A 19,031-nucleotide genomic window follows, 5' to 3' on the forward strand; every position below is an offset into this window, starting at 1 on the left:
ATAGCTACTGTTGCTGTCTTTCCTATTTAATCCAACGTTTTAATCGATCACCATTAGACTTAAGAGTAGATTACCATGTATGATTGGCTTTTCAGAACCCAACCTGTTGGCTAGGTTGAAACCCTACAATAACTCTCTCTCTCACTTAGCCAGAGACCCAGCATAGCAAGAAGTCGTTTTTAAAGAAGTATCAAAGCAATAAAAAATGAAAAATCCCACTACTGGTAAGAACATAAAATTAGATGCAGAGATTTGTCAGCTCGGTCTTTAGCCTCAGTCTGAAGTGACAGCTTTTATAACTATGCAAAACATATAGACATATAACTATGTAATAACATGGATTTAACCAAATAACTGGGGAGAACTGCAGTGGATCATGATTCTGCCCGTTCCTTGACCAAGACGCATTTAAACTGGCTCTTTACACATGCAGTCATTATCAAAAAGTTGGTCATCTCACATTTAATGAGCTATCTAATCTTTGCTGTAATAGAATACACGTCACTGCTATCAACAAAGCACGTAGGCAAGAACAAAGACATAACAGTCTTCTTGATTCTGGACACATAATGCACCAACTGGAGTAACCATTGGCTTTTCAATAAAACTGCAAATGTGTACACCATTAGGAAGATAGTGCATCATTTGACCTCAGATATTCCGTGGAGCACAGAAGGCTAGTTGAAGATGCTGGGAAGTGGAATTGTTCTGATGATGACCCTGAAGTCAAACCGCTCACGTCATAGAACCAAGTGTGCAGGCCCTGCTGGAATGCATCAGTCAGCAGAGCCCATGAAGGACTCTTTTCACTGGGTGAGCACCCCACTCTTGACCTTGCGGTTGGCGGTGCGTACTGGTAGATGTGTCGTTTGCCAGCTATTGACCAAATGACTGAACTGAATGACGCTATCATAGTTACTACTTACAGTCTTGCCTGAATGACACTAAGAACCTGAAATATATTACAAGTGAGTTCATATACATATGCGTCATAAGTGCACTGAAAAGTTATCTTCTTTGCATTTTCTCTAGAATTACAGTCGTGAATTGTGAGAGACAAAACATGAATTATGCAAATTTCCTTTTAAATGTGTAAAATGCCACATGCAATTAGGGGCTGCTATGATCAACCCCTGTTATTTGTTTTAAAAAAAAACAACATAAAAAACTGTATAGTCATAATTTAGTCATAAGTTCAACTAAATGTAAAATATGCTAAACAAGAGAGAATGCAACAGTTGTGAACATAAATATGTTTCAAATATGACAATCAAAAAACCAATCAAATGTGTGTTTTAGTGGAGTGCTGGTAAATGTATGTCATTTAGACAAGGATCTCACAATAAATGTTAAAACGAAGACAAAGTCCTGCCTCTTCCTTATGCCACATCTGTTGTCAGTGTTTATCACTCTGGTTAGAGGATGAAGGGAAACTATCCTTCTTGCCACAAAGTATTGCTCACAATATTGCACAGACTGGATTATCAAGCCTTTATATTAACGTTCTTAATTACTAATGTCTGTTTGGATTATAATGTAGCTTATAAACAGTAGTCTTTCCCTGTCAGTCTCTGGAGTAACTTTGACACAAAGAACTCAGGGCAAATACTGTACAAAAATCCAGTGTATGGGATGTTTATGCTTGCTCCTGAGTGCCTTGCTTCAGTAGTAATCTTCCACTTCCATTGTCAAAAGAGAGCAACACTAGCTAAGCATACTGGGTAGCCACTAGCTTCAGCCTGGACAATAGCTGGTGAGTGTTTACAGACAAGCAGGTGTCATCAATGCAAACTACAATGCTACACTGGCAACCTACTTTTGGCCAAAGCAATTGCAAGGAGGTTCAGTAAGGCTACGTCCACACCTCATTTCTGTCTGTTATTTATTTACTTTCTGGCTCTTTGAAACGTCGCAGCAAAATGTCGAGGAAATGCAGAGTTTTTTAAATGGACTAACAATGAGGTGGAGTTGTTGCTGCGAGTACCACTAAAGTACAAAAAAGTACAAAGCAAGTGAGAGTTAAAGAATTTGAAGAAAAGCTATCTGGAGCATGTAGAAGCTGATATTAATCTTTAATAGGGCTGTCAAAATTGAGCGCAAACAAAACAACTCCTGTGTAACGCTATCTTAGTTTAATTGGTCACATGACTGCATCACATGACTAAAATGTGTCAGCATTTTCAAAAAGGCTCTGGGTTCACTGTACACACTGCGATGCGAAAACGGCGTTTTCAAATGTATTTGCTTTGGAGAGCGTTTTCAAAACGCTGCGGTTTCCTTGAACGAAAAAGCTGTCTCAGTGTAGACAGAAGGTCAAAACGGAAAGAGAAAAAGATGCGTTTTCAAATAAAAACGTATTAGTGTGGACATGGCCTGAAGCACCATATAACTCTTTGCAATTGATTTCCCCTGCCAGCAACTATTCACCAACCAACTGGGTAAAACACATTTGTCCCTAGCAACTTGTGGTTGGCAGGGTGTCACTGACCACTCTCTAGGCCTGCTGATTTTACAGTGACTCCCAGCAACCTCCAACAACCAATCATCGACTGGCTGGGGAATACGCATTTTTCTCGTGCGACCGGTGGTTCCCAACTAGTGCCTTGTGTAACTAGGGCCTTGGCACTTTCTAAGTGGATGGAGAAAATGGTTTTAAAAGGGAGCACCGGAGTGTTAAGTGTGACCGTGTGGTAGGTTCAAAAAGGGTTTATATGCTTTGCGGATTAGAATTTTGGTTTGAATTTTGGAAATCAAGCTCAAATGTCTTAGTCAAAAAACTCCAGTTTTAACCATCTATAAGTGCTGTCATCTTTCTTTAAAAAAATCATGAGATAATGGTTGAGTGTTAGGGGAAAAACCCACAACATTAAAATAATGCAAAATTTCTCTCTTTTTTCTTGCCTACAAACTGTTTACTGTTATACCTTCACAATGATCAACTGCTTGCATCTAAGGCTTTAAGGGAGTTTAATTTAGCCACTCCACCCAATACAAATAAATAACCTGTGGAAAATAAAACAGCTTCTTACCATGTGTGTCTAAAGTTCCTGGCAAAACCCTTAACCAACAAAAAAGCTTATATAAGCAGAATGCTAGTGATTTATTTCCATCCCTGTAAGAAAATAACTAAAAGATACGAGTATTTCTGGAATATACATAATTGACACTACATTCACAACAAGAAACTAAACTTTGGTGGGGGGTTTTCTGTAAACAAATTCAAACAATGGTTTTAGCCAATTAACTACACTCACTGTTTAGGAGCACCCACTTGGTAGACAGCCAACAATAAGTGAACGGGCTCTCCATAGATGGGCTCTGATTACAGTCATTGTAAAGGGCAATGCAACAGCCTTTCAACAGTTCTTCTGAACATTCATCCAGTCGACTTTTACACACCGCATGCTGCTGGAGACCCAAGAAAGCAGAGTAACTGGAGTCTTGAGATCACTCCAGTGTGAAGGAGACTCACTTTGGAGCTCTTCTCATGTGAGATTTCATAACTATATAATCAGTAGGGATATTACCAGAACCAATACTCTTGGTACCATTCAATATCAAAAGGTTTTGTTTTTCTTTGGTAGCATATGTATCACATGGGTAATTCTTTCTGAAGTAAAGGGGGAGCATGCATTTCCACCTGTTCTAATCAGTCTATATATGCTGAAGAAGAAGAAGGAAGAAGTCCTAAACTACAGGAAAACCTACAAATGGAGTGGGGTGATGGGGGCAGGGTGATGATCGATTTACAAACCACAATATAAAAAAAGCACTGGTAGCTGCCAATGCTAACCCCTTAGCCTCCTACTAGAAGCATGTGTGGCATGAATATGAAAATCCTAGGTGATTTTCAGAAAAGTTGACCTCTGACCTTGACCCAGAGGACACTGGGATTCAAACTTCTCTGAGATTTTAGTAGATGTACCCATGGTATGAATTTGAAAATCCCAAGTCACCTTGATCTTGTTATCATGTTCACAAGATTTTGAGAAAACCTGACCTCTGACCTTCAGGTCAAGGTCACTGAGATTTGAACTAATCCAAGATTTTTGGGAGTTGAACCTATGCTATTAATTGCAAAATCCTACACCACCCTGTATTGCATTCACATAATTTTCAGAAAACCTGGCCTCTGACCTTGAGGTCAAGGTCGCTGAGATTTGAACTCATCTGATTTTTAGTAGCTGCACCTGGAGGGTGATGACAATACCCCATTAGCCTTTTAGAGCTGAAGGATAAAGGTGTATGGTGTAATCCGGTCTTTAAGCCTGACGTCATTAGGCGTGCCTGGGCCCAAACTCCGCTGCAGGTCCCTAAGTCCAACGATCACTATGGCATGACTGAGAGTTAAAAACTGTCCAAATCCTTTCATCCGTAATAAAATGATCAGCGTTGCTGCTCTACCAGGTGTAACAATTAAGTTCAACATCCAGGCATCCATGAAAACCGAATTTATGAAATTTAACGGAGTTTGAAGTTAGCAGGAAGTTAGCTCGCACTCAATAAAAGTTAATGTGAGCGTTCCCGAAGGTTCGGTACAAATGCAATCGCATGGCAGGATGGTGTAAACGGACCGAAATTCAGTCGTGAGAACAACTGAGATAATCCATCCACAATACGAGGTCAGTTATTAATATACTGCTGCATGGGCTGAGCTGTAGTTACATCTTAAGGTTTTAAAAACTGAGCTTTAAAATGATTAGCGGTAATAAAAACCGAGAGAGGCCGACAGTGATTACTGAATGTTTTTAGGGGCTTGTTGAGATTAAATAGAACAAGATACAAAGCATTAAAACATGTAAAAAACACAAAAGCCTTATTAAACGCAGAGTAGTTTGGACCTGGAAGCAGGATTCATCAAGTCATCACTTAAAGACCGGATAGATATCCCCATGTTGGTGCGTGTTCCTGCGTCATCAAACTAATGCCTGTCCAGTACCAACAAAGCAATTGACTAATTACACTGTTGTAATGTCACAGCTGTCCAATGTGGGGGGAAAAAAGTTTGTTTATATAAAGCTCGCTTCTGGAGCAAATGTTAGCATTTTAAGTGTTCTCTTTATTACTTTATACAAGATAATAAACATATTTTTAAGTAAGGTTACTCATGTTGATTTACTGATGATTGTAGCATTATCTTACCTCTTGGCTAATGCTAATTGAATGCTAAAATGTAAAAAAAAAAAAAAAAAATCACCTAAAAGGCCTGGCATCCACATCTGCTTAAAGAATTCAAACTGAGACTGACAATCGCCCTTCATATACAGTGCCAAAGAATGATTGTCTACCAAAAAATGACTTCTGGTGTTCGCTCAAAAAATCACTGCCAGTACCTGAACTGTTGTAAATGACTTGGTGGCCAATAATTCCTCAAACAATATCTCTCATGAATGACATCAAGTCATTTTTCTATATTCTTTATTTATCTATGTAAAAAGTCTCATTGACATTAAAAATGTCTTTTTCAAGAGAGAGCTGGCCCGGAGGCCAAAAGAAATGGGAACAAATATAACATAACAGGTCTATGAAGATATTTTAAATGGCCAAAAAAGAACCGAATTGAGTATAATGTAGAGTATGAACTAAGTAGGTACAATAATGCAGTCATAAAGACAGTTGCAAAACAGATTATTTATTTTATGTACAACTCCCTTTTTTAAATTTATGTACAACTCCCCTTTAAATCAGCTTGACTGCAGTCTATTTACCATTATAAGCACAGGCATATAATGGTAGACATATATGGTAGACATATAAAACAAAACACAGAAACATTGGAAATCACTTTTTGGCACGATTCCTGCGAGACACACAAATGAAGACGACACACAGCTATCATTGCTTAGAAAATCAAAGTTCACAAAGAGCCCAAAAGCATGTGTCAACATACCAGCTAGTCACAGCTGATTACTGTCGACCGACGTTTATATCCCTTTAAATTGCTTCACCGTAAACCCGTCCGACCTGACAACTGACGACACGAAGTTTCCACGTTTAGCAAAAGCCACAACCCTAGATTTTATTAAACAGTAGAAACAAGAAGCCTAAACTTAAAAGAGCAGTTAGGTCATTTTTCCCTCCCTAATTTTAGAGCAACTAGGCGAACTAACAGCTAGCTAACATATACTGTACAAGTAGCTCGTAAACGACTTTGTCGATCCTGTGCCAACTGTGTGTAACAACTACAGCCTTGCGACCACGTTTTACAGAAAGAGTTTTGGGGCAACCTAGTCTTACGGAAAGGTTACTAGAAGACGTTTTTATTCGTGAAACACTTGGTTTGACACGCTAAAGCTAACTCTAGTTACACTATAGGTGCCTGTGAGCGCTTCCAGATTATAGCCCGAGCCCGGTCGACAAGTCAGTCCTAAATTAACTTGAATGGATCGTTTACAGTTATATTTTATTCATAACAATGTAGTCAGGGTACATACCAGCTCATTTTGAGTGAACTTTTACTCCGGTTTCATTGGGTAGTTTTACTATCTTCCGAGTATTACTCCTTTCTACCAGTCAGCAGTCGAGCTCAAAACAGGAAGTCCGGAGCTTAGCCGCGTCTGCTTCCTCTAAGGAAGTTTTGTGGGACACGAACACAGCAGCGACAGGAAAAAAGTCACTTGGAAGCACATGTAATGTAATATCAGACTGAAACGTCGCCTTTTTGTTCTTTTGACACCCGAGTAAACTGAAGGCAAGTTATATTTTTCTTTATTCAAGTACTTATACATAGAAATAACAAAACAATTGCATTACAACAAACTGAAGTGCCAGGTAAACAGGGGAGCACACCTCCCCATCACAAGGATATAGTAAAATTCATTTCAATATTCAGCTCATCATAAAAGGACCTTATTATAAGGTAATAAAAACATGAAATAGGCTAAAGACATCCACAACATTTTAAACAAGACCCCTTGTTTTTCTTGAACAAAAAAAAAGAAAAAAAGAAAAAGCCAACAGAACAGTTATCCCAGTGTGTGTTTCCAATTGTCTGTCTTGCATTGTTGTAAGGTTTATCCCATTTCACCCAATGAGACTTTTTATTTTCATGCATAATAAAGAAATGAGCGCCACCCACTACAGCGTCTGAGGGTAGCACTTTGGAACATTTCCGTGCACATGCAAACATGAGGATACTTGTAATGAAAGGAAACACAACACAACAGAAAACAGGGAGTATTGACTCCATCTGAACACCAGTGTCACTGCCGAAGACCACAAAATCCCTGAAGCCACCCTGTAGTCCATAAGATGACGTGAGTTACCTATAATATCTACACATTATTGAGATCTCTTCAAACATCTTTTTTTTGTTTGTTTTTTTTTTCTTTTCTTTAAAAAAAAATCCTACAGTTATTAAATGTCATGAATGAGCCCAAACCTAGGGATTTGCCCTAGGCCAACTTTACGGAGACCAAATCAAACAGTTGCACACAAACATTAGCACAAGGCTGCCTTCAGTTGCAAGCAGAGGGAGGTCACATTTATGATTTGTTGCTCCTGCGGAGTTCTCATCATGTATTGTTTTTGATCAGCCAACCCTGCAACCCAGTTTGGCACAAAGATGGCCGCTGATATTGGCTCAAGTCCAATACGGAGCATGGGATGAAGCAAATTCCAATTTCAGAGCTTTCAGCTGCCCACTATTGGACAATAGCCCGTAAAAAAAAGAAAGAAAGAAAGAAAAAATGATTGGAAAAGCATTATTAAAGGTGGTGGGTTTGTTTCTGAGTTTAACAGTCGATTGATGTATGTCTGTACCATTCACACCTTACTCAGATGGTTGTTCAGAAGAACATGGAGCAGGCTCTATTGTTCAGCCGCTATATTACATTAAGGGAGTGGGATGATAGTGGTGGTGGGGGGTTACTCATTTTTTTAGCCACAAAACAATAAATGACAGAAACAGTGAGACTGATAAATATTACGTTTGTAGCTGTAATTAAATGGCTTCATGGAGACGCCTTAGTCTACATCAATCTTTAACAGAAAGCAACATAACACAGTTTGTCTCTTGGAGGAGAGCATAACTTTGGGTTAAATCAATTCAAAATAATCCACAGTCTAACATCAAATGAATCTAGATGAGCATCAGTGATAAAACATTTTGGTTCATGTGCCGTATATATATTCTTATGTGCTGACTCCACGAGGATGTATGTGACAATACAACCTACGTTAGACGCAGTCGCTCAAACTCCAATGCAATGTGTGAAAATGAGTCGTTGTTACAAAGCCAATAATGTGGCAATACAGATAAGGAGGGGGTTACATAATGTGTCAGTCTGCAAAAGTAAAATGTATTCAGGACTTTGTTTGTTTGTGACATTATATTAGATCACAAAAGAAATCTTTAGATGATGTCCATCCATGCGGTAGAATCATTTATCTCTCTGTGATACAAAACCATTGAATTGCAGTTAGATGGCACAGGGCTGTGTTAACTTTTAGACTATCTCAAAAAGTGCAAGGAGGTCTGTTCATGTAACCACGTCGATGAGCTGAGAAAAGGCTCTCTGAGGCCAAATTAATTGGAAAATAAGTGGACACTTGCCAGGAAGCTCTGCAATGAAAACTGTAACAGGAAAGGGAAAGTATGGACTTTGGAAGCTCATTTCTGTGTGCACTGTGCTCTCTGTGGCATTGCTTTTCTGAACTTTACTGTTGGCCTTTACATTTGTCTCTTCATATTCTCTTTCAGCCTGATTGCTGTGTTTGCTGACCATTTAAATGTTTATTTCTTTTTTTTCCCAGCTGCTAACGTTGTTCATATAAATTCTTTGCCTCACATAAAGCGTACTCATTATCAGCCAGAGTGCACAGCTAATAATTCGAAATGTTGTCAAGGTGAATAACAGGAAGCATGTTTCTTTTAAAAAGAGGACCGGTGTTTGAGAAATGATATAAAATCTGAATTATGCTATCACATGGACAAGGTTATTACTGCACAAATATTTCTTTAACTCTTGTTTTGTTTGCTGAATCCATTACTGATATGTTTGATATCTGGTCTTTTTTGCTAGCCTCAACAATAATTTATTTATTCCTTAGTCTTATTTTTCTTTTTAACATGTTTCATTGGCTTTGCCCCAAAGTACAATACATTTATCGTACTGGATAAAAACGTCATATTGGTATGTCAGTTAGGATGTTTTGCATTTGCACCACATAACCATAACACAGCCTTGGAGGGGGGAAAACCCTTCTTGCTTTCCATGAGTAAAGCAAAGCACTATTATCAAATGTGGTTATTGTTATGATATCAGTCAATATCACTATAACACAGAAAATATTACAAAAATATTTCCTTAAACCATAAAAGGTGTTTCCTTCTGTAAGCACAAATCTAAGCAATTTAACTAAAGAGTCATTTGTGAAAATGATCAGCATTGCACTGTAATAAACTTCAAAAATTAAAAAAAAGATCCAATCATTCGGGCGAACATCTATCTTAGAGCAACCAGTGCCTTTTTTTATTTTAAATACAGTGGGGAAGATGTGCTAATTAAAATAACCGATATTGCTATAATGGAGATACACAATATGTAAAAAAAAAGAAAAGAAATCTTGTCATTTATTCAGAGAACACATTAGTGCTTCCTTAAACCAGTTTCCACTTTAAAGCATACACATGGTGCAGATGCTATTATTCTTTTTTTTAATGGGAGATAGCACACCATATTTGGCACTACTGTAGTGCTCCAAAAAAAGTTGTTGGTTTTTTTTTTTGCAATCACCTATGACAACAAAATATTCTGTATTATAACTACATTACTAAAAGCTTTAAGACACATTCTGCACAAGCATTCAGTCAACTGAAAATTCTTGTTTATGCAGACATTTGTATTTACATAGTGTGCATGAAGGCATGCACATAAATTTTATGCACGATTTAATACTGAATTATGGTGCATTTGACATTTGAGTACAAAAAGTGAAACTTCTACTGTAGCTACCTGCATACATATTTGTATTCTGTACAACAACAACAACAACAAAAAAAAACACAACAAAAAAAAAATCCAACATGTTAGTTTACAGCTCAGTCTCTCTGTATTAAAAAAAGATGTAAACATGGATTTGGATGTTTCTCTTTTCCTCTTATGGGATACTGCTCCTCATTCGATGACTTAAAACCAAGCAGTTTAGTCCTTTTACTCCAAGAATCACACAGAAGTGGCCCCTGTCATTTTTTACCCTTATTTAGCTTTGCTTTCATATACTGCTGGTTTGCAACCCAGTGCTTATTTAAACAATTCAATTCGTCTAACTGTGCTCTTAGTTAATTTGATTTATGGGTTGGTGGCATTTGTCATGACTATATTGCATATAATTGCAGAACTCAAGAAAACTGAGAAATGAACAGTATTGGTGAGCTTTTTCTAAAAAAAGAAAAAAAAAAAAGGAAAAAGAAAGCAACAGAAATTATATCTGGTAACGCCACATGAAGCTACCATATAAAAAGGCAACCCAAAAAAAAAACCAAACCAGTGTATCACAGTGACTACAAATAAATAAGTATTGGCAAAGGCATCGATTGCTGCAGGCGTGTGTGTACATGTAACAGGACAAGACATCGGTTTTGCTTTGTGTGACCCAGTCAAGTCGTTCTCTAGATCTGACTCATTTGTGCAGGTAAATCTAAATCTGGTGTGTGGTTAATGAATCTGAGCTTTGCTTTAACTCAACGTTTGTGCTAAGCTGATACCACTGCTATGTTTTGGCAAATGTCAGGCACAGTAAAAAGAACAAGGTTGGCTGCATCATCACAATACATTTGGCACATTCCTTTGAGAAAACAACATTCAAAAAGAGGTGGAAAAAAAACAACCCCAGAACACAACAAAAAGACAGTCAAGTGCCACTAATAAGGTTTCCATGACGGTACACAAATGTAACCAATTGCACTTTTAAACAGCCTACTAAAATTAATGCATACATCCCCAGACCACTCGTTCCTCATCTCCCTCATAATTCTGTCTGTTTCGACCCTTATCCTGGATTCTGGCTTCCTTCCAATTTAGAAAATTTCATTCAAATTTACAAAAGTGTATCCACTCCAAAACCTATAGATACACACGGTGCCCTTTCTTTGTGTTGGCACTGTGTTACAGTAGCTGAGGCTCTGAGTTGCTTGAAAGAGAAGGGCGTAGCAGCCTTTCCCCTCTTACTTAATCTAAAGGCATCCATCTCAAAAATAGAAGGAACTGAAAAGAGCAGGGGTGTAAAAGAGAGGAAAAGAGTCACCTATTTATCTCATAGCAGACGTGATCCCTTCTTCCTACGTCTCTTTATTGTGTGTGGTGAGGGTCCAGTCCAAGTGCACGTAGTGATGGTCATGACGTTCCCACAGTTGGCCCCCCGCAGGAGCTGGGCGGCGAGCTGTGGCTCCCAGCTGCCCCACTGCTCTTGTCAGCTGGCTTCTTGTCCTTCTGTTTCAGGTGCACCTTTGCGTGTCTCTTTCGCTCGTCGCTTCTGGCAAACTTGCGTCCACAGAACTCACAGGAGAAGGGTTTCTCACCCGTGTGCGTGCGAATGTGTGTGGTCAGATGGTCGCTCCTGCTGAAGGAGCGCATGCATATTCGGCACTGGAAGGGTTTGTGACCCGTGTGGATGCGGAGGTGACGCGTGAGCTCGTCTGAGCGCGAGAAGCGTCTGTCACAGTTCTCTGCCGGACAGGCGTGCGGCCGCTCGTGGACCGGGGTTTTGCTGGGACGGTTGGGGTACTTCCGTGGTCGGATGGGTTTTAGGGTGAGTGTCTGTGGTGGGGGGTGGTGCTGAGGTGGGTGCTGCTGCCCGCCGATGAAACCTGGGTGAATTTGCTGCTTGTCTTTGAATGCTCTGATGGTCTCCAGAGGCGTGATGGGTGGAGGGTTGACTCGGATGGGGTCCATGGTCTGAAAGGGCTTGTGCTCCATCACGCCGACCTCCCCTTGATGGTGGAAAAGGTTGTAGTCGGGGATCATGGAGAAAAGACTGCCATCCATGGAGGCTTTTGATGTGGAGTGATAGTCATTGCCAGGGTAGGCTAGAGGGGTGCTGGTGGCAGGGCTGTGGTGAAAGGAGACCTGATCCTGGTACAGGTCACCACAGGTGGAATAAGCAGGCAGTGGTGGACCATATACCTGCTCCATGTCTGACGTCTGTCCGCCCATGCTTGCTGCGGAGGATGATGTTTGTGTCGTTACTGTGCCGGGTGATGGAGAAACACCGAGGATCCCCGCGCTCACAAGACTGATGATATTGTTATCAGAGCACCAGCCAGAGCCACCAATGCCACCTGAAGGAGGAGTGTCAAAGGCAAACTTCCCCAAGTAGGTGACAGTCTGCCCGCTGCGGTTGGACTGGAAGCTGGATCCATACTGAATCTCCGAGGTTGCTTTCTCGCTTCCCATGCCCAGATCCATGATATTATCTAGATGAAAGCAAATAAAAACACACATGAATAAATCATCAACGTGATGGCTCATATGTGAATTTGAAATGTAATCATTTCATAAGAAAAGCCCAAGAAAGTAATAACATGGCGTACTCTCTGGAGAAAAAAACAAAAACAAAACTTGGCTACATGAACTTTAAGCGGCAGTCCTCAAGGTTTGTCCGGAATTCAGATGTTATGCATACCTGTGCAACAGACAACAAATGATGAAAAAGGAAAGAAGTCCCATAGAGTTCATAAAGAAATGTGAACGCTGTCGGACCTGTAAGTTAAGTGACTGACTGCTGCATCTGAGAGAAGGGTGTCTCTCTCTCGCTCCTCTCTCTCTCAGATCCCACAAGCTCTCATAAATCAAGACCTAAACACCCCCTTTGATCCAGTCATTGTGTCCCTCAGGAGGACAGCCAAACTGAATGGCAAGATTTGATTTCTTTACAGCAGGGAGGATTATAAAGGCAGACGCCACATCCATCATGCTCAAGGATTCAAAACACATACGCAACAAAGAACATCTGGGAGGAATTTTACGTGTTTCCTACCCCATTTCACAAAATTTCCTTGATATTTTCTATCGCTCACACTTCAACCAAGAACGAACAGTCTCTCGTGCACATTTGACTTTGTCATGAGGTGCCTTAAAACCCACCAAATACAGATGTACTTAATGGGTGACATATACATGTGCTGGTTATATACTCAAAAAATTAAATATGAGACTTTCTTTTTTTTTTTTTGTAAATTGGAATGCTCTCTTCGCCAGCAGTTAAAAAAGACGTCTCTTTTCATTTATATTTTCCTTCCCAGTAATTACAGCCTGCTGGAATTTGGCTGAAAAGAAAAAATTCTGTGCATTGTGCACCATACCATTTAACACATGGAGACTTGGAGCAAGCTATATTTTTCTATGACATTTATAAAACAAGTCTCAGTTTATGTTTATTATTATTATTATTATTATTATTATTATTGTTATTGTTATTATTATTATCTAATAATCTAAATCTTTTGGAGGTATTTTGTGTAATATGATATTTTAATGGAATGAGGGACATTAATTAAAATCACCACTCTTTTATTATGGGTCAGATTTGAAGAGCATAGCACACACCTGCTCCACCTGTAAAATCACAGCATAATACGTTCAAATTGTACTTTTTAAAAATTTTGTATTTTACCCCAAATAATAAAGAAACAGGAGGACAAAAACAGACGGACCTATTGTAAATATATGGCTTACAGTTTACTGAGAGAATTTCAGCAAGGGGAGAGGTTTAAAGTAGCAACACACACTCCTGTAACCCGCAACATCTTTTTTTTCCTTATTAAGTTTCATTCATTTTTTTAAACGTCCCAACCAAGGTCTCAAAATATATTCTACTGCCGAGTCAAAACAAAATGATAATAATAATAATAATAATAATAATAATATGGCACACGTATGTCATAAACTTGTATTTATTCCAAATTTTTTAAAAAACCCCAAAAATGTCACGTGTAACACCTGGCGCTTGGATAATTCAAAGGCACACCTCTGAGATAATTGAGGGGGAAATATTTCAGTTTAAAATGAATCTAAAGATCTGCTTTAATCTGTGAACAAAACACCTGAAGAGGAAATAAAAAGAAAAGAGGGTCGTGCATGAAGTTGTGCACGGAGCAGGTAAATCACAGTTACTAAATTAAAGGAAACGTGAAGTTAAATATTTGATATATTTTCGTGGATCACTGACCCATCATCTCAGAGGGTTAAAGCTGTACAGCGAGGGATTGATTTAATGCCAATCCACGACACTGAGCCGAACAACAAGTCGACTTTAGGTAGGCGTCTGAATTAAATATAAATATGTTAGCCCGATTTGGACTACGCGATAAATCAGTTAATATATCCGGCCTTGCCACTCACTGAATATAAGCAGGTTCAGGGGCCTGACGTCTAAACGTGTTTCATATAGGGGGGAAAGCGGCCACACACGCCTACTAAAATCTGACATGCTAATAGAGTTGTGAATGAGAGTCATTGTCTAAAGTAGTTGACCCATCTTTGCGGGATATTAGATGAACAAATCGGTGACAGTGGAGTTTGACCACATAGGCCTAATTAAACACATTTTCCCTCACCGTAAAGATCTCAGATTCAGCCACGGAGCCCTGCGCGTTTTTTTTTTTAATGGACTTTGCGCAAATTAGCCGTTTTCCACTCACACAACCTTTCACATCCAGACATTTACTCAAACGCGCTTCAGCTTTGTTGAATTAAAGCCACTTTAAGCTACGCATCGCTACTTAAATGAAACACGTGAGCCGATGTTTTAAAAGTTTTTTCTACGCGTGAGTAGGCAGCAGTTGGCTTTTTCGGGCTGAAATCCTGGCATCTCGGCTGTACGGACAATGGAATTATGATAACGACAGCAGTAAAAACACACACGATCAACTGAGTGGCATTTTTTGCGTAGTCTGTCTAATGTAAAGAGGGCGATGTTCACCTGAACCCTCTCAAAAAAAACAAGAAAAGAAAAAAGTCCAGGTTAGAATTGTGCCTTTGTGCGCAACAGCCTAAGCGCAAACAGGTGCTCCAAAGCCCCGAGACAACTGTTGCCGTCCGCGCGCATCGCAGTTTGAGCCACTTTTCTTAAAACACACACACACTCTCTCAAAAGTAGATCAAGGTCTTACCTGTGTTCATCTGTGAATAGTGATTAATGGATTCCGTACTGGTGAAAATATTCATAGACGTCGGGATGTCCTCTTCTGGGTAGAGACTGTCAGGGATCGTGTTTATTAAACTGCTCATGGTAAGAGGGATCTTGTCCGCTAGTTTCCCTGTCATAGCAGTTATATTCAGTCCGACATTTATAAAGGGCAACGCGCAGGTATCCCAGACAGTTACAGAAAAAGAAAAAAACACCGGGTGTTCTCAAAGTGGAAAACACAGGTGTGGATCGGGCGTGAAAAAAAGAGAGAGGAGCAGGAATGAATCCTGTTGCTGTAGCTATCCAAGTATCCCGCGGAGGATGAGCAGCGCCGGTTATCTCCCCCTGTGTGATCACAGGCTATTGTTGTTATTAATCTGATCACTGTGGAAGCTGATGGGCTGCTTGTGGGGGAATTTGAAGTCTGTGAATCAATGGAGGAGGTGGTGGTGTTGGTTGCACAAGAGCAGCTCTACTTGCTCTATTGGAGCTGGATAGGGGACTCCAGTCTGCCCGTATTAAATAGGGGGATGGAACATTTGTGTGACGTAGATGACCATATATGGACATGGGCGCCTAGCGCCAGGCTCTCCACGCGTCAGTCGGTGGAAACTACAGTGGAGGCAAAAAGGCTCCGACAGACAGATAGCTGCAAAGTTTACAAAATCCACATGCCACATCCAGCTGCGTCCTTCTTCAGGAAGACCCGCGGCTCTCATGTGTTCCCGTCCTTGTGGAAACATTGCAATGATTCAGCAGCACTTATCTTTATTGTCAGTCCTCATGTGCATTTATCAGGCACACAGCCGGCTAGTTATGCATGTGTGTGTGTGTGTGTGTGAGACAGTAACAGAGTGTGTTGTGGCGTTGGGGATTGTTGCTGAGACAGTACACTGCTTACTATCACAAGTTGTTTCTTAACATTCTGCCCAAACTAATCAAATAGTGAATTTTTTTTTTGTTGACTTTACTCCCAGGCCTGTTTTTTTCCCTTTCAAAGCTAAAGCCACAAACTTGAATATTGAAAGTGTAAGTGCTCTTCATTGTCACACACACAAACACACTTTGTACCTTCCTACATGCTCGTTGCAGAACACTGACTCCTTTTCATGCAGCATCATTGTCGCAGAAATGCAGTAAATGGCGAAGTTAATCGTTTGTAAATATTGCAAGGGCTTTGCAAATCCACAGGCTTGCTTAGACTTGGAGCCCCAGTGACCGCTTAAGTGGAAACTCCAAATAAGGCAGTGTCCGGCCCCGCCCCTAAATGTCTGTATTTGGACATGTGAGTTCCGGGTGGTAGTAGTGGAAAAGTGATCGGAAGCCACAGACGTTTAAAGAGATGACAGTGGACAAAGCGTCATGGCTCGCTTTTCACCAACTTGTGAAAAAAACAGAAAAAAACCCCAACTTCTTTTTTATTTTATTTTTAAATACACCCATGTAATTTGGTTTATTACACTAAAAGTTAAAAACAAAGAGAGAAAAGATAATAAAAAATAAAAAGCTTTGGAGTCACCATCCACTCACGATCTTTGAATGGTTTCACTCCTAATTAATGATTTTAAGAAAGGTTTCTTTAAATCGATTTTCCATTGCTGCTGCTGTGTCAATGTAAGCCACGCAGGCCTGTGCAACATTCTCAGAAAATACTGAATGAAATGTCAGAGCTTGAATATTTCAGACCTGAGAAATTAATAGTACCTCAATGAACCAGAAGTGTAAACAGTGTGGGAGAATTAGTCTGAATCATGCTCAGTGTTTAGGGGGCTTATACAAACAGATCAGCCAGTGATCTCGTATGTCTCATTACTGAGTCCTCCATGTGCTCGTGTCTGCGTTTTATGAGTGTCAGTCATACCAGTGGGCTGTCCCCCTCAGGGTGTCTTCACTCCGCTCTTGTAGGATACCTTAAATCGGTTAAGCAGACAGCAGTTATCCCGGTAAACTTGATTCGAATTCCAACATTCTTATAACAGGCTGAATATAGATTTTCTGTTTTGGCTTCATCACGTCATACTGATTCATTCCCTCGGCTTGCTCACTGTATCAACTTTTTTTACACTGGCCCAGGTCAAAGGGCATCGCGAGTTAAATTTGTCTTGATTCTGTTTGCCAGGGGTGAAAGTAAAAGTTGCAGAACATCAATTTGCCTTTTAAACATTATCAGAAGGTTTTCAATAAAGTTTTGTATTTTAGTAGCAGGAAAACCTGATAGGATGAGATTATTCATAATAATGTTTCTAAAATCACTATTTATCATCTTATATTACTGTCATCTTGCAAAAATGCATGAGTTCATCAATGCAGTGATCCATGGAAAAAGGCTTCCTCAACTGTTATGTCTATAGATGCAAATCAATCAGAATCCCATCGGCATGACTGAGGACCTTCTGTACTGCAGTGTATCTCGCCAAAGGGAAGTGCCGGGTGGTGGCTCTGTGGTTGGAAAGTTGAACAGTCGAGCTGGAACACCTACCGTACCTGTTGCTGTTTTATTTCCTCGACTGTGAGCCGGGGCACATGAGGCAGGCCTGCGTTGTTTGTCCATGGCCCTGCGGCGTTAGATCTCTTTGACTGCAGTGTCCGGGCTCTTTTGCATACAGGGATTCCATGGAAGCACATGCTTACTTTAAAGCAGGAAACTTCCCAGTCAGCGTGGATGTGCAGGCAAATAAGTTTTGTTTTTCCAAGCTTCATGGGGATAGCTAAAGTGTTTTTTCCTTACTATTAAAGGAGTTGGAAAGTTACACTGCCTGCAAATTTACATTCTTTATTATTTCCTGTGCTGTTCTTGTGTAACCTGTGGTTACTGCAAGCATCGATGAGGGGGCACAATCATCATGGTGGCTTGAGTTGGGGCATGTCCAAACCTGAAAACAGCGTACGGCATTTTACTATGGGTTTCCGGCAGAGTGACATTTTTCTGTGATGATTTGTAATACTGAGGAACAGTGCTAATAAGTCCCTTTTCACTCCATAATGTAATAATAGAACAGAAGTGCCGCCCTATTATTAACCACTCCTCTCGGTTGAAACTTTAGTTAACACGCCAGATTATTCAGTCCTCCATTTTTTAAGCTTTTGCAACCAGCTAAACACAATCATGATCATGCTTTTGCAAAGAAATAAAAAGAGTGTCCCATGTTTGCTGCGTGAAACAACTGGTAAGATATGATCTCACTTCCTGTTTGTAAGTTTCAGTGCCAATTCTGACAGGTTATTGATTACTTTAAAGTTAACTTCATCCACCAATTTCTTAACTTTTTAAAATTGGGCATATGGTTTATTAATTTACATCATAGTCACACTAGTACATCATCCAATTGAGAAGAATTTGCAACAAACAACCCAGAGACCTGACAGAAAATAAGGGACATGCAGCTGACATTATATGCCTAAAACCTCTCCTCTTTTCAAATTGAATGAAGTACAAAATAAAGATGGTGTTATATTCAACAATATGTTGAACTAGTGCTTGAGTCCATAAACTCATCAGGCCATTTTTTACTGGGATCACAATCAAGCCAAAAGGATTGTTTTTACCCGAGACATCTATGCGTGTTTTTGAAGGGATGCCAAATGCTATCAGTTTTTCTGTAAAGCAAATTTACCTTGCCTATGGGTATAATAACGTTACCTTGACTATGCAGCTGGGCTCATTTTAGCCGCCAGCTGAAGTGGTTTTGCTTTTCTGAAACGTATCTGTATCTGAATATCCTTCAGATACAGTCTGTAGTATAAAGGTGCCTCCAACTTCAAACTATTGGAGATAACAGTGTATACCAAGTTTCAGACATTTAACATGGTAAAAAGGATCAAGATATTATCCCCTATCTATGTAAAATTTTAAATTTGGCACAAAGGACAGTGGAAGAAGTGTAATCAAGTTAGAGAGAAAT

General features: G+C 39.8%; 2 protein-coding genes across 2 annotated transcripts in view; both read right to left on the reverse strand.

Annotated features, from left to right (window-relative positions):
• bin3 (bridging integrator 3) overlaps nt 1-11,256 on the reverse strand; it is a 37,622-nt gene extending 26,366 nt beyond the window's left edge. Inside the window, exon 1 of the mRNA XM_085475068.1 lies at nt 6,435-11,256. Coding sequence (XP_085331194.1) covers nt 6,435-6,442 — 8 coding nt within the window. The 5' untranslated portion in view covers nt 6,443-11,256. The remainder of the gene's footprint in view (nt 1-6,434) is intronic.
• A 15-nt stretch (nt 11,257-11,271) lies between these two features.
• On the reverse strand, nt 11,272-15,606 carry egr3 (early growth response 3). The gene is made up of 2 exons (XM_085475067.1): nt 15,113-15,606; nt 11,272-12,415 (listed from the first exon to the last, which is right to left on the reverse strand). The coding sequence occupies exons 1-2, from the start codon at nt 15,264-15,266 to the stop codon at nt 11,337-11,339; spliced, it is 1,233 nt and encodes a 410-aa protein (XP_085331193.1). The 5' UTR covers nt 15,267-15,606; the 3' UTR covers nt 11,272-11,336.
• Between the last annotated feature and the right edge of the window lie 3,425 nt (nt 15,607-19,031).

Source organism: Copadichromis virginalis, linkage group LG12, assembly GCF_057382275.1.
Source record: "Copadichromis virginalis isolate Kocher_CV1m ecotype Utaka linkage group LG12, C_Virginalis_male_GT1.1, whole genome shotgun sequence".
NCBI classification, from domain to species: domain Eukaryota; kingdom Metazoa; phylum Chordata; class Actinopteri; order Cichliformes; family Cichlidae; genus Copadichromis; species Copadichromis virginalis.